Source organism: Nelumbo nucifera, chromosome 1, assembly GCF_055504915.1.
Source record: "Nelumbo nucifera cultivar China Antique chromosome 1, China Antique-T2T, whole genome shotgun sequence".
In the NCBI taxonomy this organism is placed as follows: Eukaryota; Viridiplantae; Streptophyta; class Magnoliopsida; order Proteales; family Nelumbonaceae; genus Nelumbo; species Nelumbo nucifera.
The window spans coordinates 189,675,135-189,700,365 of NC_142649.1; the positions used below are offsets into that span (position 1 = coordinate 189,675,135).

The 25,231-nt window shown below is 38.3% G+C and overlaps 2 protein-coding genes and 1 long non-coding RNA gene across 3 annotated transcripts; 1 reads left to right on the top strand and 2 right to left on the bottom strand.

The window, feature by feature from the left end:
- Nucleotides 1-1,079: 1,079 nt before the first annotated feature.
- On the bottom strand, nucleotides 1,080-4,233 carry SBTI1.1 (subtilase family protein). Its single transcript, XM_010257279.3, has 2 exons — nucleotides 4,157-4,233; nucleotides 1,080-3,569 (listed from the first exon to the last, which is right to left on the bottom strand). Exon 2 carries the CDS (start codon nucleotides 3,554-3,556, stop codon nucleotides 1,229-1,231), a length of 2,328 nt encoding a protein of 775 aa, XP_010255581.1. The 5' UTR covers nucleotides 3,557-3,569; nucleotides 4,157-4,233; the 3' UTR covers nucleotides 1,080-1,228.
- A 4,714-nt stretch (nucleotides 4,234-8,947) lies between these two features.
- LOC104596213 (uncharacterized) lies at nucleotides 8,948-10,320 on the top strand. Its single transcript, XR_735010.3, has 2 exons — nucleotides 8,948-9,253; nucleotides 9,371-10,320. It is a non-coding gene; the product is annotated as an uncharacterized LOC104596213 (long non-coding RNA).
- Nucleotides 10,321-12,732: 2,412 nt separating this feature from the next.
- On the bottom strand, nucleotides 12,733-17,442 carry XSP1 (xylem serine peptidase 1). The gene is made up of 11 exons (XM_010257280.2): nucleotides 17,271-17,442; nucleotides 17,082-17,173; nucleotides 16,890-16,987; nucleotides 16,643-16,786; nucleotides 16,453-16,558; nucleotides 14,625-15,138; nucleotides 14,417-14,520; nucleotides 13,967-14,191; nucleotides 13,758-13,866; nucleotides 13,457-13,670; nucleotides 12,733-13,353 (listed from the first exon to the last, which is right to left on the bottom strand). The coding sequence occupies exons 1-11, from the start codon at nucleotides 17,370-17,372 to the stop codon at nucleotides 12,809-12,811; spliced, it is 2,253 nt and encodes a 750-aa protein (XP_010255582.1). The 5' UTR covers nucleotides 17,373-17,442; the 3' UTR covers nucleotides 12,733-12,808.
- Between the last annotated feature and the right edge of the window lie 7,789 nt (nucleotides 17,443-25,231).

Sequence of the window (25,231 nt, forward strand, 5' to 3'; positions counted from 1 at the left end):
TGGTAATTGTAATTACCTCTCCTTAACATTCTGACACAGTTGCAAGTAGATTCCCTTTGTTAAAATCTTCTAACAAGAGGTACAAAAATATCCCAAATACCCATACAATTACTATTGAGGCTGGTTTTTACAGAAAAAACAAGGGATAAGTGAATTGTACTCCCCCTCAGAAATCTGAAATTACAGCCACCTCATACTCTACTAGTAACCCCCCCCTATAAACCGCATCCCGCCCGTGGATTTGGCATCAATCCACAGTCAGGATTTAGTCCATCCTAGAAATCTTAGCTCCACCCTAGGGGTAGGCTTAACGATTAAAACCCCAAAAAACAATACAAAGTTCATAAACAATAAAAAAAAACAGAGAATTTAAAGATGCAACTTTACCTTTAAGTAATTGATATAAAGGGAAAATTTAAAAAATAACTCAATTTCAAAAAAGAGATTGGAAGGTTTTTGGTTAGAGATTCATACCAAGAGAAAATTTGAATAAACAAACATTTTAATCAAAAACACCTGGATGGGTATTTTAAATATTTTTATGTCTCTTTTTAGAGGATTCTAATAAAAGAAATATACTTGCAACTATGTCAAAAAATTGAGAAGAGGTAATTGTTAAGTAAAGATTTCTTTATTTGGAGTCTGAAGCCAATTATACCCGCATGCATGAAGAGAGACATGTTCTCTTGCTCTCTTACAAAAAGTGACAGCATGCGTTCATTTTAGTATATAAGGTACTTCAATTCTTGTGGCCCAATAATAACCTTTCTGCTCTGGGTCCGGGTCCCGCTCCCGCTTCAACGACAGTTTTTACAATTTGATCATGGGCTAATTGCTGGGTTAACGATTTAAACTACGACCTAGTGAGCGTATTCTGGTTAGATCTCTTTCATCTCTCCGGTAAATTCAAGTCAACTATCTTAAACTTTAAATTATAATATCCAACAGGAAATATCGATCTGTGAAAGCTTTACAGTGATTTTAGAGTTCAGAAACCGGTTTTGTTCTAACTATTTCTCTTGCTTTATAAATTTGGTGTTCATAACTACAACTAGCCAACTCTTTGAGTTCACTCCAACTTTCATCGAAGTAATGGCCTTCTACTTGATTAATTTCTAAATGTTTCACACTTTCAGTACTCTTTATTATGGGTTTAATTCCCCTTAAGGAACAATGCTTCCTGCCCTTTCAAGCTAGGGTCCCTAGTTTAAGCCTTGATCATTACCTACTACTGCCAAGTCACTGCAATGGGACTTGTCACTGCATATTTATCAAATAACCAGACCAGGGATCCGAAAGAATAGGCGTTCGAAGTGGTCTTTCGTCCAACTGCTGCTACAAATGTCACCTTGTAGCTCAGCTTTTGGCCTAACTTGTTGAATTTTAAGACCTTAGGCTCAACCCTTACTGACACTCCTTCTGGTTCCTTCACTACCACTACATATCTAGCTCTCGGGGCCCCAACGTTAGTCACCGTTCTCTTGTATGTCAACGTAATGTTCTGGGCACCATTGTCAAAAAGCAGAGCGAATGATGGGTAGTTCAAGTCGCCTGGCTGAAGAGGACAAGTGAAACTCCGCCGAGCTACGAGAGCCATTTGAGATGAGGTGTAGTTCAGACTGCACAGGTAGTTCAGGTAGTCCTCAGTGCCGATATCATAAATTAGCCCCGGATCGGATGCTCTCTCGGGGTTGACATGTCCTGATCCAAATGCAAAAGGTGTTGCTAAATCTGAAGAGGAAGAAGAACCACCACCAGCAGCAGCATCTTTGATTGGAGTAAATTTGTTGTTTAGCATATAAGCTGTTGTCATTAGAGCTGATTTGATCGCTGAAGGAGACCAGTCTCTGTGTACAGATTTAAGGAGGGCAGCCAGGCCACTCACATGTGGACATGACATGGATGTCCCTGAGATTATGTTGAACTCAACACTTCTTTTATCACTCTTAAGTCGAGTCGGGCTCACGGTAGGAGGCCAGGCAGCCAATATATTCATCCCTGGTGCCGTAACGTCTGGCTTGATCACATCGGGTGCGATTGGGTTGGGTCCCCTTGATGAGAATGCCGCCGTCACTGGTGCAGGATAGCCATAAACCGTACCCTCAAAGTCAATAGAAGCTGTTGGTTTCTTGTCCGAGCTCACGTAGTCTTTAATGGCTTTTGCAGCTTTGGCTCCTAAGGAAGTCGCAGGTAAGAGGTGTGGGTCGGCAAAAAGCTCTTCGCCTTGGTCTTCTGCGTTTACTAACAGCATCCCAGCACCTCCTGCCAACTTAACCTGTTCTCCTTTCCCGGTTCGACTGCCCAACCTTCTCTCACAGACAACAATTTTGCCTCGGACAATATCTGGAGAGAGGGAGCCATCAATACAGTACTCGACGCCCTTGCTACCTGAGCTGTCCCCATAAACGAGGGGTAGCATTGAAGTTGGCTTTCCAGAGTAAAGAGATGCACCCTTGAAAGCTAACCCGTTACCGAGCTTTACTGTGGTGGGGAAGCTTCGGTCGAGGTAGCTGGCAGCGACAGTCATAATCCACGGTGCAACATTTGCGACCGTAGATTCAGAAGGACCAGAATTTCCGGCCGAGCATGAGACGAAGATTCCATGCTGAACGGCCCCAAATGAAGCTATAGCAATGATATCACTGTAATAAGGTCGAGAGAAACTTCCCATGGAGAGAGACAACACATCGACCCCATCAGCAACAGCTTGGTCTACGGCAGCTAATATATCAGAGCCGACACAACCTGTTAACCAGCAAACCTTATAGGCTGCAATTCGGGCAGAGTACATCATTCCTGATGCCGAGCCTTTGGCCATGCCAAACAGGCTAGCATCATCAACAAAAGCTCCAGCTGCAGTTGATGCGGTGTGTGTACCGTGCCCTTGTGAGTCCCGAGCCGATCGATAATCGACTGTCTCATTGACCCGACCAGCTACAGCCTCATATCCCTTGAAGAAGGCTCTGGCGCCGATGAGCTTCTTGTTGCAATTTGAAGGCAAGAATTTGGTTCCTTTCTCGCAAGCGCCTTTCCAGCGAGAAGGCACCGGGGGCATGCTGGCATCTTGACTAAAGCTTGGATGCTCAGGCCAGATTCCGGTATCGACAACACCGATTACGATGTCTGCAGAGGCCAATTTGGAACCGTTCCAGAGTCCCTTGCCATTCTGCAGGCCAAGAAACTTGGGAGAGTGGGTTGTGTGGAGACTAAACATGTCGTCTGGAGTGGCAGAGACGAACCCATCTACGTTTCTCAACAATTCGACTTGTTTGGTGGACAAGTTAGCAGCAAAACCAGTAATGGCGTTTTCATAGACGTAAAGGAGTTGAGGTGCTGTTGCTTCTTGCTCCTCCTCATCATCTTGGGCTGACAACTCGGTGATGGTATCCATCACTGCTTCATGCCATTTCCTGGTGTCCCCTGGAGAATGATCCAAGCTTGAAATCTTGGTGCGGTCCATGTGAACGACGTAAATCTGTCTTTCAACTGTTGCGTATGAAGAAGTAGTGGCACCCATGACAGCCATTAACATGAAAAATAATGTCGGGAACATCATGGTGGCTGGAAAACTGAGGCCCCAAAACAAAAACAAAATCAGTTATATATGTTAGCGGCTTATAAAATAATTAATAAGAAGTTGCCATTGATTTATACCGCATGGATATAATAAATTGCTTATCATCATTATAAAATGCTCCCTCTACAACTTGGGTATGTATGCATGTATACATATGCATGTATTCATGTATCCATGAATATAGAAAAGATTTAAAAAAAATAAGTAAAAATATTGGGCTAATAACCCAAATTCAATCTGATCCAAGCCCAACGATTGGATTTGGTGCGGTGCTTTCACCCAGTTTTTAACCTAAATTCAACGATTTATATCTGGAATTTAAGGATATATAGTACTTAGAAGTAATCCAGTCCCTGCCGGTTCAGCCTAATCTGATCTACCTACTCTTTGTTTATCATTCAAAAAAAAAGGAGAATTTGGATTTTGCAGTACAAGAAAGAATAATAAAGGAGAATTTGGAATAGCCAATAGTGATGAAATCTTGCATATCCTATAATGAAGTGAAATATGCTAGCTAGCTTTGTATTCATCTTAATTACAAAGCTATTTAGAGAGAGAGAGAAAGAGAGAGAGTGAGACCTGCTATTTAGAGCCAATAGGTCTCCGTCCTTGCCCAAGTATACATGAGAAGTAACCAAATTGAAGAGGAGAGGAACTTGTATATATATATATATATATATATATATATATATATATATAGGAGGCAATGGCAGACAAGGAGCTTATGTTAGTGAAAATTAATAGCAGAAAACAAAAGGGGTTTCTCTTCCCACTTTCCCTCTCCTCTTTCCTTTTCAAAGTGCACGCCTTAATGGAGTGCTAATGGATAAAACTTTAAAAGTGGGGAAAGGTTGTCCAGAGGTCTACACACCATGAGTCTGTGATGACTGACGAATGTGGGAGTGGGACCGACCGACCTTCTGAAGTTGCCACCTATCATGGCTTAATTTTCTATAATTAAGCCCAATCTAGAAGCTTGCAGACAAACATTAATGGTGAAGACTTTACAATGGTTATTGCATTCCCTGTTAATCGTGGGGCTCTAACCAGACGCTTTAGTTTAATTTTAATTACTGGCCTGGCGAAAACAGGTTCTCGTTATTGCTTGTGAAGTTGTGAATATATATATATATATATATATACAAGTGATGAACTAATGATGTTAATCCTTACTTAGTTTATTCTTTCATTATTCAAGCACGCTGGCTTCTTTGTTTAGTATTGTTGTGGGCTACTATATATACAAGTATATAGTGCTTGCAATGATGCATATATAGGACCATGCGTTATCTCCAGAATACCCACCCAACATGCTTGGTTGATTCAAACCAAACATATTAATATTGGATTTATAATTTATCCTTGCATTTTGTTAAACATTCAATTTTGCTCCTTCCGACCACCCCCACTAATTGACACGTAATCAGCATTGTTTCAAGCTTAATATATATTTTCATTTTCAGCTTGACACTCAATTCGCTTAATTACGCGTCTGTTTGTGAAATTTGGAAGGAGGCTTGTGTCCTTTATAGAAGGAGTGAGAATAGACTCTCATCATCATGATAGTTGCATTCATCGATCGAGTCAATATATTGAAATACAACCCATTAAGTGAATAAAGTGGAAGTGGATTCCAGCTCCTCGCGTGTGGAATTGAGTGGGGGTATCCTGGACCATTACCATCTATTGTGATAGCTTAATCTCATCTGCACAAGTTTATACTCTGATTGGTTTCTTAATTAATTTTGGGAAGCATATTTGAATTTTGAAACCCCACCAATTAATCAAGAAGGGATGTTGATACTCTTTATAATTTTTTGCCTTTGCATTTGTTGAAAGATGATCATGACCAAATTAAGCAGAAATGGATTGATTATGAATAAAAAGAAATGATTTTCCCAATCAGAGTTCGGATTGGAAATGTAAACAAGTATAGAGGATTGATTATGGAGTGCGATGATTTATATTCGTCAGTTTCAGATCTGAACTTGATGTAAAAGAGAAGAAGTAAGAGAGAGAGAGGGAAAGAAGAAGAGAAGGAGAAATCAAGAAGAAACCTGTTTGAACCCAAGAGAAGAGAATAGTTCAAATTCTCTCTTAGGTACATAATTTATTAAAATAAATAACATGTCTTTTATGCCTTTATTTAAGTTGGGACTCACCAGCACTAACTAAAACATATATCACCGTATTAATAAAACTCAAAAGATTATTCTACCCTTATTTAGTCGACACTAACACTCCCCCTTAACTTGGAGAGTATATATTATATAGTCCCAACTTGTTACATATGTAATCTACTCTTGCCTGATTCAACTCTTTGGTGAATAAGTTTGCCCATTGACTCCCTGTATTAACATATGTTGTACTTATCATTCCACTAAGAACATTTTCTCTCACAAAGTGACAATCAACCTCTATATGTTTTGTTTTTTCATGAAAAACTAGGTTAGAGGAGATGTGAACTGCAGTTTGATTGTCACAATATAGCTTCATCGAAGTGGTAATTGAATACCCCATCTCCTATAGGAGATTTCACAGCCAAACTAGTTCACAAGTTGTATGTGCCATGGCTCTATATTCAGCATCTGCACTACTTTTTACCACCACATTCTGTTTCTTGCTCTTCCATGTCACCAAGTTACCCCCAAGGAAAGTACAATAACCTGTACTAGACCTTCTACTAGATATAGATCCAACCCAATCAACATCTATATATTCCTCTATTTCAATATTTCCACCACTCTTATATAGCAAGCCATGATCAGGAACTCCCTTCAAATATCTTACAATCCTTAGGACCGCATCCCAATGTGGAACCCGAGGATTTTGCATAAATTGACTCACTACACTCACTGCAAATGAGATATTTGGCAGAGTGATAATTAGATAGTTTAGCTTGCCCACCAACCTTCTATACCTTCCTGGATCTTCAAACTCCTCACTTGCATCGCTGCTCAACTTGACATTCAATTCCACGGTGTTTTCGCTGGTTTGGCACCCAATAAGCCTGTCTCCTCTAATAGATCAAAAACATATTTCCTCTAACACAAATTAATACCATACTTGGACCTTGCCACTTCTATCCCTAAGAAATATTTCAAATTGCCAAAGTCTTTTGTTTGAAAATGATCATGCATAAATGCTTTCAACTTGTCAATCTTGGGTCTATCACTGCCGGTAATAACAATATCATCAACATAAACTACTAACAAAATCTTCCCTGCATCAGAGTCATAGTTGAATATTGAATGGTCACCTGACACTGTTTCATGCCAAGCTTCTTTACGATTTCACTAAATCTTCCAAACCATGCATGAGGGGACTGTTTAAGTCCATAAATAGTTTTTTTTAGCCTACACACCTTACCATCCTCCCCCTGAGCAACAAACTTGGGTGGTTGCTCCATATACACCTCTTCAAGAAAATCACCATGCAAAAAAACATTCTTAATATCAAGCTGAAACAAGTGTCAATCATGTATACCAGGTAGGGAGATCAAAACACGAACATAACCAATCTTGGAAACAGGAGAGAAGGCCTCTGTTTAGTCAATACCATATAACTGTGAATAACCCTTAGCAAACAACCGAGCTTTCAATCCCTCAACACTATCATTAGGCAAATACTTGACCTCATATACCCACTTACATCCTACAGTATGCTTACCCGGGGTAGAGCGGAGAGTTCTTCTTCCATCGCCTGATGCCACCCCGAAGAGATAAGGGCTTCCTAGACATCCTTAGGAACAGAAATAGAAGATAACAACGAAACAAATTATTGATGGGAAGGAGATAAGTGAGAAACATAAACATAATTGGAGATAGGATGAAGGGTACAACTACGTTTATCTTTCTACAGGGCAATGGGAAGGTCAAGGTCAGAAACGAGGGGTGATGGTGCTGCAAAAGTCACTTTTGGATCCGTCGACAGTAAAGAAGTTGGAGGGGCTGGTGCATGTCAATGCGTATACACTTGATGATATGTGGTTATGCAGGAGGAAGTGGCACCGGAGGTGAAGACTTAGGTGTAGTTGGAACAAGAGGATTTCCAACAGGAAGTGGAAGTGGAAGGAAAGAAGAAGGGGAAGAGACATTTGACCCAGAAAAGAACGGAACCGACTCAAAGAAGGTAATGTCGGGACACACAACACAACATTGAGAACTAGGATTGTAACAATTGTACCCTTCTGGGTCCTTGAATAGCCAAGAAAGACACACTTCGTAGATCGTGCATCTAATTTGTCTAGTTCAGGACTAAGATTATGAACAAAACACACATACCCAAAAACCCAAGGAGTAAGAGGAAAAAGAGATAACATAGGAAACAAAACAGAGAAGGGAGACTGACCATCAATGATAGACATAGGCATTCTATTAATAAGAAAGCAAGATGTAAGCACAGCATCACTCCAGAAACGTTTGGGTACATTCGTATGGTGCAAAAGGGACCGAGCGGTTTCTAAGAGATGACGATTTTTTCGTTCAACTACTCCATTTTGTTGGGGGGTGTAAGAGCAAGAGGTTTGATGAATAATACCATGTTGTTCTTAATATTGCTGAAAGGGTGTATAAAAATATTCTCGACCATTATCTAAACATAGGATCTTAATGTGAATATCAAATTAAGTGTGAATTTCAGAATGAAACTTTTGAAAAATAGAAAATGATTCACTTATTTGTTTCATAAGATAAAGCCATGTCATCCTTGAATAATCAACAAAAATAACAAAGTACAAGTCCAATCAATACCACCCACCATACAAAGGCTTGGAAGCTATGCCATATACAATTCAAAGTTTATTGTAGAAACTAGAAATAAACCCAAAGAAGAGGGGCTATATTTTGCTACTTGAAGGAGGGAGAGCCCTGCGATTGTGAGAGGATGCTTCCGATTCAAATCACTAATTAGGGTTGCTTTTGGATAAGCTTATGGATTTGTGCTTTAGGGTTTTGAAATGTTTTGCTTTAAATACAAACACTTTTTAACTGAGTTTTGTTTTCAAATTTCAACATATCAAAAATCGAAAGTAAGAGCTTTTAATTAAGGATCTGTTTGGGAGGGCTTCAGCTTAAAACAAACTTCATAAAGCCAATTAACATTTTGGTTGGACGAAAGCCCATTTGGGTTTTTCTTATTTTTTTTTCATTAAATATAGCTTCTAAGCTGTCCGTGTGGAGTCCACCTCACAAAGCCAGAAGCCGCTGCATCAAGGCTTTAACTGTTTAACATATATAGGGTATGTTTGGAACCGTTTACATTTATTGAAAAAGTGGCTCCACATCAGCGCCATATCAGCATCTGGTGGGATAAACATTTTTTGGCTCAAAAGACACTGTTTGGTGTGCCCATTTATTAAAAAAACGCAAAATAAACATATTTGCATTGGTTTTCGTGCATATAGCCGTTGGGGGAAGCGAGAAATTCTCGCTTTGGACATTTCATGAAATGCCGAGCTGAAGTGGATCCGATGTGGTCTCTCACGTGTCGTCTGATGATCCGGTGCAACCCGGATCTACCATTCTAAAGGTAGATCTTCTTCCTCACTCGATAACCTAAAGCACCAAAGAGAAGAGCAGCTGCCGCCTAGAGGAGAACACCCGGATCTACCAATCCAGCGATGACCGGAGAGGGGATTTTTCACCGAAGGGAAGAGCATCTGCCGCCGGTGAGAAGGTCTTCGCTTTCTCCATTTTCTCCCTATTTTCTCTTCGCTTTCTCTATTTTCTCCCTATTCTCTCTTTGTTTTGTCTTTTCTCCCAACTTTCAGCAATATATCTGTTTTCTTTGAAGGTTTTAGAGAGTGTTGCCGCATCTGAGTGTTTCTCACCGCCGGTATGTTCTCTGAGTGTTGCCGCATCTATTTTCGTCATGTTATTTTTAATATTTTTCGTCAGTCTTCAACATACCAGTAATATCATAGATCAATATGATAAAAAAAGTTGAATTTAGTGGATGTGTCTTGGATATTTTACAAAAACAGATCTGGATGGGTTTTGAATTTAGCAGACGTTTTTACGGTCAACGCTGAGAGAGAGAGAGGGGGAGAGAGAGTAAATACTAAATACTAATACAGGGGAAATGTAGAGTATATTTGCGGTCAATGGGTGGTGCCGGTCAATGGGTGACTGGTTTTGGCTCTCTTTTTCTATGGATCTTCGTGGGAATTGGTGAAGAAGCTGGGTATTTATGAATTTTCCGGCTGGTATTAAGAGGGTAGTCGAGGAGGAAGTTTGAATACTATTGAAGAATTCTTTGTCTGCTATTTTTGAGTTTTATTCAAAGCTTTCTGAGGAAAAAATGGCGGTGAGTTTTACTTTTTGTTTATCTTTTTTATCTGCAGTTGAGGTTTCTTAATGTGGGTTTCTTGGGTTTTGATTACTGGCAATGATGGAATTGGATTACTGAATTGAATTCTGTTGCTTCCTTCTTTCTCTTAATTTTGTATTGGTTGCCTGGTTGGGGGTTGGAATTTAGATGGTACTTGCTCATTCTTTATATGTTTTGATAGGGGAGAAGGAAATTGGGCAAAGATTTCACAATGATGTAGGCTTATATACAAAAACTTATCTGACTTATTATCATCGCAAATTTGTTAGTATGAAATACATAAGGAGTTTGTGCTTCTATTTTTATTAATTTTATTGGATGCAATTGAGAGAGAGAAAGAGAGTCAAAGTGAAAGTGTCATATATTCACCGTTGGATATGAATTATATCACATATTAACCGTTGGATCTGAAACTCGGGCTTCAAATTGAAGCATATATAATCTGGACTGTTGAATTGACTAATGTATCCTATACACCACAATGAGAATATCACACTGAAACATCTATATGACTGTTTCTTGAAATGCCCCACCAAACAGCATGAAATGAAAAAACATTTATTGTTGCTGAAGTGTAACACCAAACAACAAAATAGAAAACATTTAAAATAAGAGTTTATCAGATAAACGTTTTTCTAATAAACGCCCACCCAATAAACACAAACGAAAGTATCTTCAAATTTTGTAAGATGGGCCCTACACAGAATGCAAAAACCCTGAAAAGCTCAAGAACATGTTATTTCAGCCAAGAAATTAGCTTTTTGGTGAAGCTAATTTTAAATAGCTTCTTCAATGCAGCTCAATCAAAACTGAAGCCCTCCTATAAACGGCTCTAAGTATGGCTTATCACGGACAATGGGATGAAGGTTAACTGGATTAAAACTTGCCAATGGTTTGATAATGCATCAATCAATTACCACTGGAGATGTAGGAGTGAAAACGGGTTGGACCATGATCCTATTTGAATTAAAATCCAATTCTATTTTGCTGGATTTGGATATACCTTTATCGGATTTTTGGATAGATCAGGTCATAAAAATAGGATCCATTTAAATTGGATCAAATTCGGATTACCCCATATCCGATATATATAGTACTTTTATAATTTGATTTTTTGTATTATTTATGGTATTTTGTAAAAAGACATGTAGACCCTCATATTGTTTAAAATATATGAAAAAAATGCTTGTATTATTTTTCTTTATATAGATTATTTTGTTTTTTTTGTTAATAATTAAATCGGATCGAATAAAATTTAGACATGTGGCATCCTAGCCGTTTGCATCCTTACGGAGATGTGATTCAATCATAAAAGATTTTGGTGATTTTAATTAGTATAAAATAAAAGGGTTCGACTAATAAACGTTGTAACGAATCTTGTGATATTTATCAAAATTCATTGATGGATTTTGATTGGTCAAAACTCTTTTCATATCATATCATTTCCGTATCATAGATTTTCCCATAAATAAATATTGTTTAGGGGAAATCCATCTGTTGGTGGGCCCTGATCTTCTTGGAAATCTGACAACGAAGGAGGGACCTCTCATTGCCATCTCATCATAACTACAATGAAGTGCCCTCCCTTCAATTATCTTACATATGAGTATATGACCCATGAATAAACGATCAATAAGACCCACCATTAAAAGGGGGTTCAGCTATCTGATATTCTGATTTATGAGTTTCTAGCAGCTTATTCACTGTTAGATGGTGGGTCCTTATCTTTTTCTTTTTAGACATTTGGCAGCTTAACAAGGCACCTCATATTGTGGCATGCCTCTTTACCGTAAGACAACTTGAACAAATTTAGTCCACCAAAGGCAAGGGTGGTAGGGAAATGATGATGCCATGATGGCAGGCCAGGCCTTATAGACCTGTATTAATTGGTTCCTTTGATCAACTTTGATAACAAGCGTTAATCAGTCTCCAAATAAACTGTAGTCTGTAGTTAAAGTTTCTATTTCAATTTTCAGTCTTCCTCACTCCAGCAAGACTGAAAAAAATGCTTACCTCATTCTATAAGGTTTCCTTGAATGGAGATATTCTCCCTGAAGTAGTGCAATAGATATTCTCTCTTGTAAGCATAAGGGGAATTTTCTCCTAGATGATGAATCAAGCTACTTATTGGGCCTCTGGCTCTGACATGAGGTATAGGTTTCTAACAGTCGGATTTATGCCAATATTGGAACGTGGATTTGTCCTCCTGATTGATCTCGAGTCATGATTTGCTTACAAGCTTCATTTTAACTGAATTATGGGATGATAGAAGGAGGATTAGTTATGGCTGCAACCTTTCTGCTTCCACATTTCCGCAGCTTGGTTGTAACTTGTACCAGTTGTATGACTACGACCAAGCAATAGGTCGATTTGAGATTCGACCCAAAATTATCAAGACCCAGTTGAGGACTAGGCTGTTTCTGTATGGCCCGGTCCAATTAATTGTACTCATTGCCATCAGTATCCGGGTTAGCAGTTTGATCATCTGGTTCAAATATTTTAAAAAATAAAAAAAGTTAAAATAATAAAAAAGTGATCAGTTCAAATGAGGGGAATCAGAGATGATTCGACCATTCGCTGACCAAGTCAACAGCTTTTGGCAAAGGAAAAGTTCAGGGGTGAAAACGGAACCGGATGCTGAAACGGTAATTTCTCTTGTCCAAACAGTCCGACCATCTGATTCAACGGCAGTTGAATAGCAGACTATCGATGTGGGAGTTCGCAAGTCATGCCAGAAACCGGCCAGATTTACCTAGTGGCTAGTGATCTGAGTGAGCAGGGATCGAAGTCAAGACTCAACTAAGCCTTTTAGAACACAGACAAATGGGTAAAAAGTAATTCCAAATGCAAGCTCTTCATTCATGCATTGATTCTTTCAATTAGATTTGCATAAATTTGATATCAGAGGTTCTGTGGCTCATACACAACAATTGGGCTTCTTACAGTGTGGTAAGAGCTTCTCCACACCAGCGAACCTGATAGCATGGCTGCAGCTCTCATGGGTTTCGCCCTCACCACAACCTTGAAGCTCCTTTTCTGGTTGGTACGAGAGAAGGATAGAATCGTGGGTTTCACAGTGATCCGAACACCATATGGTGCGTGGACGGTGGCCTTGTAGACGATAGCAGGGGGGCCAACATTGGTGACTCTCCTCAGAAACACCCCAACTGTTTCTAAACGCCCTTTCTTCATGCTCAACTGCATGGTAGGATAGTTGAGAGCGTCGGTGCCGCGTGCAGGTGGCAAGGATGAACAATTTATAGCCTTCGAACCCACAATAATACCCAAGGATGGACCACCGTAGCCTTCTTCACATAGAAACGGAAGGTAGGAAAAGTAATCCATGTCGTAGACTAGACCGGGACTGACAGCTTGGATCGGGTTCAGCAGACCAGCACCATACGCAAATTCTGCATCATTGTTGACTACTGGGCTCATGGCCGTGGCTGCAGATAAATAGCAGAGAGCACATTAAACTGCTGTGATCATATACATGGAGAATTAGATTATTAATTAGAATGATTTGCCATTAGATATTTGAGTTTTTACCAGTGGTGATAATGGCGGATTTGATTGCAGCTGGAGACCAAGTTGGATGGAATGATTTTACATAGGCAGCTACACCAGCAACATGGGGGCATGCCATGGAAGTTCCAGACATGAGTGTGAATTTGGAATATTGGGTATCACCCCGCAACCCTGTAAGTGAATTCAGAGGGGTGTATGCTGCCAAGATGTCGATGCCCGGTGCAGCAATGTCTGGCTGTTCATCCATGGTAACAATAAAACAAGTACATGCGCATGTAGTGGGGGTCTGTTGGTGATTAAAGAAAAAAATTAAAGTCCATACCTTGAGAATGCGCTTGGATCCTGGATTTGGTCCACGAGAGGAAAATGAAGCCACAAATGGAGCCGAGATGTTCACCTGCTGGGTTGGGAATATCACTGCCGATGGTGATCTGATCGAATTGGTCAAGAAATTAAAGGCAGTGTGATTCTCAGCAATCCTCACATCCAAGTGATTAATTAATTCCAATCTGATCACTTGAATATATATACCTTGTGGAATTTATGTAGTTGCTAACATCTTGGCCGATGATTGGATCCACCATAGTTCCTGGTGCCATGAAAATCTGAGCTACATCAACTGCGTTGCTACTTTCTAAAATGGTACCGATCCCTCCAAGGCGTTTGACGACTGAATCAGCACCCCACACCATTAGCTCGCAATGAACAAGCTTACCCTTCACCTTGGCAGGGTCCAACGCGTCATCCATACAGAACCTGCTGAAACAGTAACAATTAACGCTGGAACGTATAACTTAATCATTTCCAATTGCTCAGGTGGTTTCCAATTCCCAAATTAAAACTCAGCACCCATGCAGTGCATGAACAGTAGTGTTCTATAGTTTATGTTTGTCTGTCAAGCAGTTTCTTGGATATATCTATATCCCATATATTTCAATTTGGGTATAGGAAGTGTTGGAAGCTTGATCCTTAACAAAATACCTTGCACCTTCCGCTACTTCTGGTGTGGAATTCATGGCTGCATCAGCCCCACTGACAAGGGGATAAAATCTTCTCTTGGGAGAGAAGAAGTTCACTCCGATTCCCTGCTTGAACCAATAAAATTACACAAATTAATTTATAATATCTCGCTCTAGGAGATGGGTGGCTATATAATATATTAATTAGAATTGAGAAATTAATGACTTACGTAGAACTTCTTGCCATTGCCCAACACAACAGTGCTCCTAAAGGAGCGGTCCATGCCACTGGCAGCCACTGTCAAAATCCATGGTGCATGGTTAGACAAGCTCCCTGGACTAGGCCCTTCATTTCCGGCAGACGCCGTCGTAATGATCCCGTGTTTCATGGCGTGGAAGGATCCAATAGCTATGGCGTTACTCACATAGTTAGGGTTGTCTTCGCCAACGGAGATGGAAATGACATCGACACCATCTGTAATAGCTGCATCAAATGCGGCGAGAAGGTCCATGTCCGAGCATCCGGTGCTCACCCAGCACGCCTTATACGCTGCAATCCTCGCAGAGGGAACCGCACCCCGAGCCGTCCCTCGCGCCAGCCCATAGAGGCTTGCACTCTCTACTGGGTTTCCTGCCGCAGTCGATGATGTATGACTGCCATGGCCCTGTACGTCCACTGGTGATAAGATGTCTGATGGGTCGTGTTCCCCATCAAGCTTGAAATATCTGGCGCCTATGAGCTTACTTCAATATACCAAGACAATCGGGGAAAATTAACTAGTGTTAGTAAACTTGCAATTTTACCGAGTGTTGTGGGGTGTTCTTACGAGGGAAAGTTTATTTTTAAATAACTTTTCCAGTTAAGGGGAAAGTTGCTACACTTCAACGGAACAAAAATGTCCCTTTTAATAATACATTTTTATGGTTAAAATGGTCATTACCTTATTTATCTAGAAAATAAAAACATATAGATAAATAAACTTACCCTGATAAGTGTTTTCCAAGAAAAACTACCCAGATAATTGTACTTACCAGGATAAATAATTTACCTAAAAACAAACGGATCCTAAGGGTCCAACAAGTACACAGGGTTCAACTTTATAACATGCATGGGCCCAAATATGAAAGGCAAAGGCTGGAACTGGAAGCCTAACTCCGACTTGATCCATCATGGGCCAAAATGGAAGTGGCCTCCAAGTCCATTTTATTACTTAACATTTAGCCTGGACTACTAATTAAGGCCAACCTGGCCCATGTGCACTCCTGCTGCAAACGGGCAAAACTCAAGAGGACTGAGTGCCACCCCACCCTTAAGTATTAACTTTTTTAGATAAATAAAATAGTGGTTTGATAGCGAAATAGGATGGTTGCAACTTGCAACTTGCAATCAATCCACCTCAACCTCTTTCTTTCCGATAACAGTTATCAAATAAGGTTCACTTCTGGGCCAGGACCCAGGATATCTTCGGATTGGGGCCCGGAACAGATAAATAGCTGACTGCATCTGTGGGACTGTGGCCAGGGAGAGGGAAGGCTTTTCTTTTTCACTGAAAGTTCCAAACTTCTATGGAACGAAACGGTCGGAGGTCTGTCTAGTGTCTATTACTATTATATTGTTACGGTACCGTAAAGGCATAGCATAACTTTCATATGGATGATGATTTCAGATAGAATTATATATATATATATATATATGGGTGGGTTTTGATTGGTCAAAACTCTTTCCATACCATATTTTTTCCATATCATAAATTTTCCCATATATATATATATATATATAATCAGGTTGGAGTGGATAACCCAGTGGCTTTCTAGCTTTTGGCGTTTAAGGGGTATTTGGTTAATGAAGTTTTTCGTTTTGTGGCATTAGGGATTACTTGCTTGATTTTTCTAGACCAAAAGTCGATAACCAAACAGGCCCTTATTCTTACACTCCAAAAGCCTGATATCTCTGTAGATGATTAAATTATGCAAGCAAAAGAACAACTACTCTAACAAAATATATCGATCGATCTTAACAGTCAGAGCACAATAAAAAGTTCAATGGTAATAACCTACTTGTTGCATCCAGAGAAGTTAGCATATGGTCCGCAAGTCCCCTTCCATTTCACCGGCGGAGGTCCAAAACCCTTGTCACTAAAGCTCTCCGACTCCGGATTGATCCCTGTATTAATGCTCGAAACTTGTATATAACAAAAGAAGAAGAAGAAGAATCTAAAAATATTGTTGAATTAATGCATCCAAGTACCAGTATCTATTAGGCCCACAATTATGTTGCTCTCCATGTTCGATCTTCTCCTTACTGTCTGAGGAAACCCAATAAAGTCCCATGATCTGGTAGTCTGTGGCTTGTGATATCGATTCGGAAACACAGAGATGACGCCGTTCATGGCTGCACAGAGCTATGCATGTCAATCTTCTTCAAAATACGCGTCCATGACATCCAACGAATTAATGAGAAACAAACATGTTTATGGGAATGGGATTTCACAGACTTGCCAACATGGTCGCTTCGCTGGGTGAGAGCTTTGCCGCGAATGCATTGAAGCTCTTAGTATAGCTGTGGACGATAGACTCCGTGGCAGAAACAACGCTGTTCAATGTTCAATGTAGATTTAGAATTCGTTAACAGAGACCGATCGAAGCTTAAGAGAAGATGCATAAAGGGAGAGATTAAGCATATATACCTTCCTGTCACATCTGAGAGGATATCTATGTGCCTCTGAGCTGCAGCTTCTTTGGTGATAGTACGATCTCCCATGTAAACTATATAGAAATTCTGCACACATCGATCGCAGTGACTACATTTAAATCATGAAATTAAAAGAGTGCAATTAGAAGAAGAGACAGGATTAATGGAAGCAGGCAAGAAAAACCTTTTGCTCGTCTCCATTGACGACAATGAAACTCGTCAAGAAAACGAGAAGAAGAAGAAGGAGAAGATGGTGGCGAGGATATATCGATTCATCTTTCGACATGTTTACAGCAGAAAAGAAACTTGGGATATATCTGTGTCTGGAGGGGTTCTCCTTTGACAAATGAGAGGGAGTCTTCAGTATATATATATATATATATATATATATATATTAATAGTTTGCAAGTGTGGACAGGATAGAAGAACACGTCAACTAATTTTTGCATTTAGACTTGGGTGGAACAAAACCGTCAAAGAAAGTAGGATCGAGATTTCAAAGAAAGGAAGAAATTAATCCGCTTATCTTGTGGTATTGTCAGAGACGTGTTTTTTTCAAGGATTACCAAATTTGGAGAAAAAAATATGGAACATTTCCAATCCTCCAATCCTAACATAGCGGTGGGATCATAGGACTGATGACTGGACCCAACCTTTTATATCCCATTCCCCAGTTATTTCGATTAAAGCTGTTATAACGCATACCCACACACCCACTGGACACTGTAGCAGCGCATTGGGAATATGTTTCCCTTGTCATCATTTAGGGAGATGTTCCCATTATTGATTGCCTTTTGATGCGTAGAGATGTTTGGATGAATTTGTGGATCGGAGATCCGGAGTGATCCCCAATCCTCATCCTCCACTGGACCGTTAAGGATCGGATACTTCTTTAATTATTAATTACTGATCTGATCTATATGTAACGATACTTTGAATTAATAGTAATAGTAGGCCCATCATATGTGGGCCATTCTTTCGAAAGAAGAATTTTTTCTCCTCTCCAAAATCACAACTGATTGTACGATTCTATTCTAGTACCATCTCTTACAATATAACGTTTTCTTTTCTCATTTATCTAACTTCTGTCCTACTTTCTACTCCAAAATTGCACACTCTTGGCTTGTGGATGATTACTTCTTACATGTACGTTTTCGATCAAATTACTCATACGATAGTATAACCTAATAAGCTTCCTTCTGAGTCTGTTTTCTTCCTCGGTATTTTTATTGGATTAAGTTCAGTCGCATGAAATTAAAATATGGAAAGAGGAATTAATGTAAGATTAAGATATATACATTTTGGGCCATCCAAAATCGGTTGATCTGATGAGATATCTGGGAAATTGTCTAGATAGGGTCCATTGGATCAACCATTCAAAGCAGATTTAATTAAGTGCCTACCATCTTTATGGTGAATTGAATTCATTATAATTACCATCTCTCATCTTTCGCTTTAATTTAATATAATAAGAGTCTTTGATGAGAGATGAAAAGAACAGATAAATCAATTCTATACTTTGGAAGCAGACATAACGAGTGTTATTCAAGTTAAAGGAAAAGTTACTTTCTTTTTCACTAAACAAAGCTTGCTAACAGTATATCCATTTGAGCTTTTAACAAAGCTTATGTAATGATTTACTTCAATTGAAATGTAAGACTTTCCTTGAATTCAAATTTAAGTCAGCCTAAAAGGTTAAATTTTTTTGAAGAGACCCGCTTAATCAATGTCCTTCTAGACCACTTTTTGAGATGTTATGACCATCTGGCTCAGGCGAATTTTCCTTGAAGAATCATTGGGCCAATGGCCTTGTTTCTGTCATTCGGAGGAAAAAGGAGATAGATTAGATTGTTCTAATAATCTACTACTGATTACCTACTTGAGATGGTCATTCAGTACCTGTGAGATTAAGGCCCTGTTTGATTCGGGGGAATAGGGGTCTGGAATCGGAACCGGAATGTGTTCTTTTCAACTTTTTGGTTGAGCCAAATCGGTATCTCATTCCCATTTCTATTAGAATGGCATTTCCACATTTAAGAGAATGGCCATTTCCTGTCCCTCTCTTTGGAATGAAATCCTATTCCTGCTAATTCTAATTTCTATTCCTATTATTCCTATTATTGTCTGAACCAAACAGACTATAAGAATAAACTATGATCCGATTTTGATTCAAAAGGATTTTGGTTCCAACAAACAGACCCTAAATCTGCAGAACCGTAGGCTCTCCGTGGTATGATATGGCAAATTGGCAACAGGCTTCACGTAACATGGGTCCCACTATGCGTATTTGGTGAAAACCATCAGAAAAGATTAGCAGCTATCAAAAGAAAGTATTTACTTTTCTTATACAAAAGAAGTAAAAACCTTTTTATTGTTCTTTTGCTAAGAAGGGACACAACTTTCTTTTCATCTTTTATTCATGGAGAGTAGGCAGTAAGGAAGATGCTTACGAATTTGGAGAGAGTTCTTTATGCAATACACACGCATGTGAACAAACACCACCCTAACTCCAAGCATGTAAGAACAAGCATTAAAGCATACCATATACTCCTTCAATAGGGTCCTTATACAGAACCCAAATTTACTGGTTAAGAACCCATCCCTCTTCCCAAGTAAAGTAATGTGAGAGAAGTGCTCCTCATGCTCTAAGAAATCAATCCCACAACAAAATTAGTAAGGAAGACAAACTAAGGCTCGGTTGGAAAGGGTACAAATACAAATATGCACAGTTCAAATACATACAAAATACAAAGTTTTGTACTCTACATATTTGTATTTGTACTCCTCCCAAACTGAGCCTAATATATAGACAAAGACATACGAAATAATACAAAATACGAGGTCTTACACTCTACACATTTGTATTTATACTCCTTCCAAACTGAGCCTAAAGTGCTAAAGGTAAAAACAAAAAGAAATGAAGGTCTGTGGAAAGAGAGATAACAGAGTGTGAGAAGGCAAGACTGCTCCTAATGAAGTAGTAGTCCTCAGCAAGATTGAATGGTTATTAGTTTGATGGGCGAGGGTGTTAAAAGCTTTTGAGGTTATACCCGTTAGGCTGTTTCAGCTTTTTTGAATAATTGGGATTCTTTAGTTTTTATTCTGTGGTGCGCAGCTTGCCCTCCTTCTTGAATGAATATACACTCTTGATCTGCTTATCAAAAAATAAAAAGAAGGCCAATGGAAAATTGAGCCCAATCTGCACTTATTGGGCTTGGGCTTGGGCTAGTCTTAGATGACATGATCTGAGCTTAGTACTAAGATTGGAGGACTGTAACTCTACGCAATCAGGTCGGGTTTTTACTCATTTATTTATGCCTTTTTTTTTTGTATGCATAGCCATAGGTGTGAATATCTAATGATAATTAGGCTCCATTTGATCGCAATTTGCAAGAACAGATTGGTTAGAGACAAAATCATGTACAACAGGCTAGGCAACCTATCATGAATAGACACACTAGTATTATGTAGGCATATATCCTACTCACATAAGGTGTGGGTCCTACATGAGCCCCATGTGTATGAAATACTGGTGTGGTGTGTTCACTCATGATAAGTCACTCAGCCCAGTGTGCATGATTTAGGGGGTGTTCTATAGCATAGATGAGAAATTGGGGATAGTTGTTCTACAACGTGGACAAAGATGTGTGGACTAAACCACACTACACCTCCATAGGCGTTTTGTAAGGTGTGGTGCATTTCAATCCATACCCTATGTTTTGATTCTATACATCTCACCTACAACATTTGAGGTGATCTATTGTTAATCATTAGAAATAATATTTTATATGTTAGTAATATACATAATAAAAAATATTAGTAAATTTAGAAGAATATTAATAATTAATAAAAATAATATTCAAAACTTAGTATTTTATAAATTATTATAAATAATAATTACCTATTAATTACAATAACAGTAATTTCTGTTATAAATTATTGTTATTAATTACTATTATAAATAACAGTAATTACTGATTATTACAGTAATTAGTGATTATAATTAATAATTACTATTATTATAAATATTTTTAATAATTAGATATTTACTATAAAATTATAAATATGTTATTAAAAAATACTGTTATAAATTACTGATTATTATAGTAATTTAATAAATATATAATTAGTGATTATAATTAATAATTACTGTTATTATAAATATTGTTAATAAATAGATATTTACTTTAAATTAAAATTATAAATACTGTTATTAATAAATATTGTTAGTAAATTTAGTAATTATTGTTATATTAAAAATGTTATTAAAAGTATTGTTATTGATTATTTAATAAAATATTATAATTACCATTACTGATAAATACTGTTAATTTAATTTAATTTTGGTAATTATTAATTTAATGAATATTGTTAATAGATCCTATTCATAAATTTAATATTTACTTTTATATTAAAAATAACTAAATAATATTATTAAAACTATCATTAGTGATTATTTAATTAAATAGTATAATTACTTACTATTATTGATAAATGTTGTTAATAATGTTCTAACAACCAATAGTTCGACCGTCCAATTCGAACGAATAGCCCGTTCTAACAACAAAAGTTACAAACAAAAAATTATGGAACCATTCTGGCCACCGATTTTTGGGTCGATGATTTGGTCATCCAATTCGAGCGGATGGTCCGTCCTGACAACAAAAATTATGGGCAAAAACTTGAGTTTGTGAGGTCCATTAAATAGTATCATATGTGTTATGTCATTCGAGCGTATGACTCATACGACCCGAAAACGGAACCATTCTGGCCACTGGTTTTTGTGTCGATGGTTTGACTGTTTGGTTCGAAAGGACGACCCATTCTAACAACAAAAAATTATGGAACCATTCTGGCCACTAGTTTTCGGGTCGACGGTTCGATCGTCCGATTCGAACGAATGACCTATTGACAACAAAAATTATAGGTAAAAAATTGAGTGAATGAGGTCCACTAAGCAGTACCATACGTGTTATGTCATTCGAGCATGTGACTCATACGACCCAAAAATGGAACTGTTCTAGCCATCAGTTTTCGGGTTGACAGTTCGAACGGACGGCCCGTTCTGACAAAAAAAATTTAAAAAATAGAAAAAATGGCCAAAAACCATTGAATGGGTTAACGGGTTAACGGTTCGACCACTCGGGTCAATGAGTCGTTAATTGATTTAACGATTTTTGGCTAGGGACCGGGATTGGGGTAAAACGAAACTAGTTGCCTGGACGGTGCTCAATTAAAAAAAACAAAAGAAAAAGAAAAAAATGACAACCTGTGTCATTCAAGCGTGTAACTCATACAACCTAAAGACAGAATCGTTATGGCCACCGGTTTTCAAGTCGACGGTTCAACTATTCGGTTTGAACAAATAGTCTATTTTGACAACAAAAATTAAAAAAGAAAAATGACCAAAAACCATTGAACGGGTCAATAGTTCGACCGCCTGGGTCAATGGGTTGTTGATTTGGCTAGAGACCAAGATTAGGATAAAATGGAACCGGTTGTTTGGAAGGTTCCCAATGAAAAAAATAAAAAAATGGCCAAAAACTATTGAACGAGTCAATGGGTCGATGGTTCAACTGTTCGAGTCAATGAATCGTTAATCGATTCAACAATTTTTTACCAAAGACCAGATCAACGAATCAATATATCGATGGTTTCATTTCAGCCCCTGCGAAGCAGGGTCTCTCCGCTAGTATTAATATTATTATGTTTCCAACATAGTCTTTGAAGATACCACCAGTCCCCAAAGCTCTAGGAATCGTTTTCACTATTCATTATATTCACAAATTTCTGTAATTCTCTTAAAATTTTCAGCATAGAAAACATTGATTCCTATGCTCATGCGGTGAAGAAACTCATTGAAATTTCCCCGAAGTCCAAACTCTATAGACCCCTGTAAATTGTTAGCTTGTTACTGGTTCACTAATTGTCTTCATTTTACATGACCAAACCATTTCAATCGGGAGTTTAAATCTTTTCTTTTCGTTTCCTTTTTTCATTTTAGAAAGTTAAAGATATTATGAAGGGGCATGGAAAATCCACAAAAAATCAAATCACCAGTGAACAATTTTTGGTTTGATTCCACTTACACTCATGTATAGTATATATTCTGGCTATTGTTGATGATTAATTTCTAGGCAGTAGTCTGTAGGCAGAAACAAGGCGTAGTACCATGACTACAGCGGCAAAATTCTGGAATTATGGGGGCCAGAAATCAACCTTTTCTTATGATGAATCTATTGTTTGTGTGAATATTTCCCTTAATTTCAATAGTTATTTTTAACCTTAGTAGCAAACCAACGTTCAATTCAATGAAAATTTATTGCAAAACAAGTTGGTGTTAGATAATATTTAAACATGCAAAACGAATATGAAACAGGGGTTTGAGTGTCACTTGAACAAGTTTTTTCACAAACTGTTGTATAATGAAAACGAAGCAGGGGTTCACCAGTTTGAATAACAGAAATAGAAAAACAATAAAATAATAACAAATGCTTGAAACCCATATCTAATGACAATGGTTATATCAATGGCGGTAGGACGTGAGCTTTACATCAAAGACGGAATACAGTTTCAAGTACCGATTGAAATAGAGATGTGGTATCAGAAGATATGATAAAAAAAAGAAGATCAAATGGAGAAGGAATACTTACCACCGGCAATCTAGTGCAGCGGTGGTCGGAGGAGCAGCGGCGAGTGGCAAGTGGTGTGATATCAGTAATAGTGGCAAGAAGAAAATAGCAGTAGTGACCAGCAAGACCTTGATATTGCAACGGTGAGAAAATGAGATATATTTTTCAAGTAGACATCACCTATGAAGCATAGAATCACTCTTGAAATTATAACATTGATCGGTCTATGATAAAAAATCGTGAACAAGAAATAGGCCTGTGGTGTAGACCGATCCATGAGATAGCATGGATCAGTCTACACCATGGGCCAACCGAACAGCTAGTGCAAGTGTGATGTATTTTCAACTGCAATATATCGTGGTCAATCCACAGTGCCAAACACCACTTTAATCTCCAGTCCATCTGGTCTTTGTAACACTAATGTATTTTCCAACCACTCAGGTTTGTTTTACAACTTAATTATGATTATAATTCATTCTTATTGTGGATTGTTTCCCCCTAGAAAAAGTCATTTGTTTTCTACTAATTTTAGATTCAACCACTCTTACTAACAAAATGAGTTTTACCAAGAAAATATGTAAATAGATAACTTTGTCACCAATTCAAACCTGGAGGGTTTATTAATTGGACACAAAATAAAAACGAAAAAAAAAAGAACCTCTTCGGATGGACAAACACATGGATCTCTACGACCAACTTTAAACCTTACATGGAAGCCCACTTATTTATATTGATATATTCAAATTTTAATCTAGAATAGCCAATAAGCTGAAATCCGATCGGTTTCTTCATTTATTTGCTCCCCCAAGATTCAATTGAAAGGTTGCATTTGTCCTTCTTTAATAACCTTTGTATAATCAGCTTGAGAGGTAAAAGAAATTTGGTTTTTGTCCCTTGGAAACCAGGTTTCAATCCCCTTAGGGAGAAGCTGGTTTCCGCTGATCTGTGGATCAGGTTGCCAGGTCTTCCTATAGAATTCTGGGCTAAGAATGACCTGAAATTGATTTTAACAGACGTTGGTAAAATTTTAAAGGTTGGTGATGATACAGTTAAACTGTCTAGAACGATTTATCCTAGTGTTTGTGCGAGAGTAAATTAATCTCACTAAACCATTTATTCTAGAGATCCCTAGCTATTACTTGTGGGGGTGTTCAGAATCACATCAAGGTTTTCTATGAAAACATTTTTGATCTGTGTATCAATAATTGTGGGTGGAGGGGACATAAGTACTACGACTGTCCAAAGAATAAAAAGATCAAGACAAATGATGGATGGACAATAGTTCAGAATAGAAGGAAGCAAACACCCCCTCCTTTCAGAGCCAAAGTTTCTTGAAAAATATAGAGAAAGGCAACGGAACTCGAACAGGAACCACTGGACCCAAGCAAAAAATTTCAGGGTTGGGGTAGTTAAAGACTTCTCTAGAACAAGGTTCATATATAACAATTGAACCAACAAATTAGAACACTTCACAGAAGAGATGGGTGCAAGTCATCCAAATGGGCACTATTTG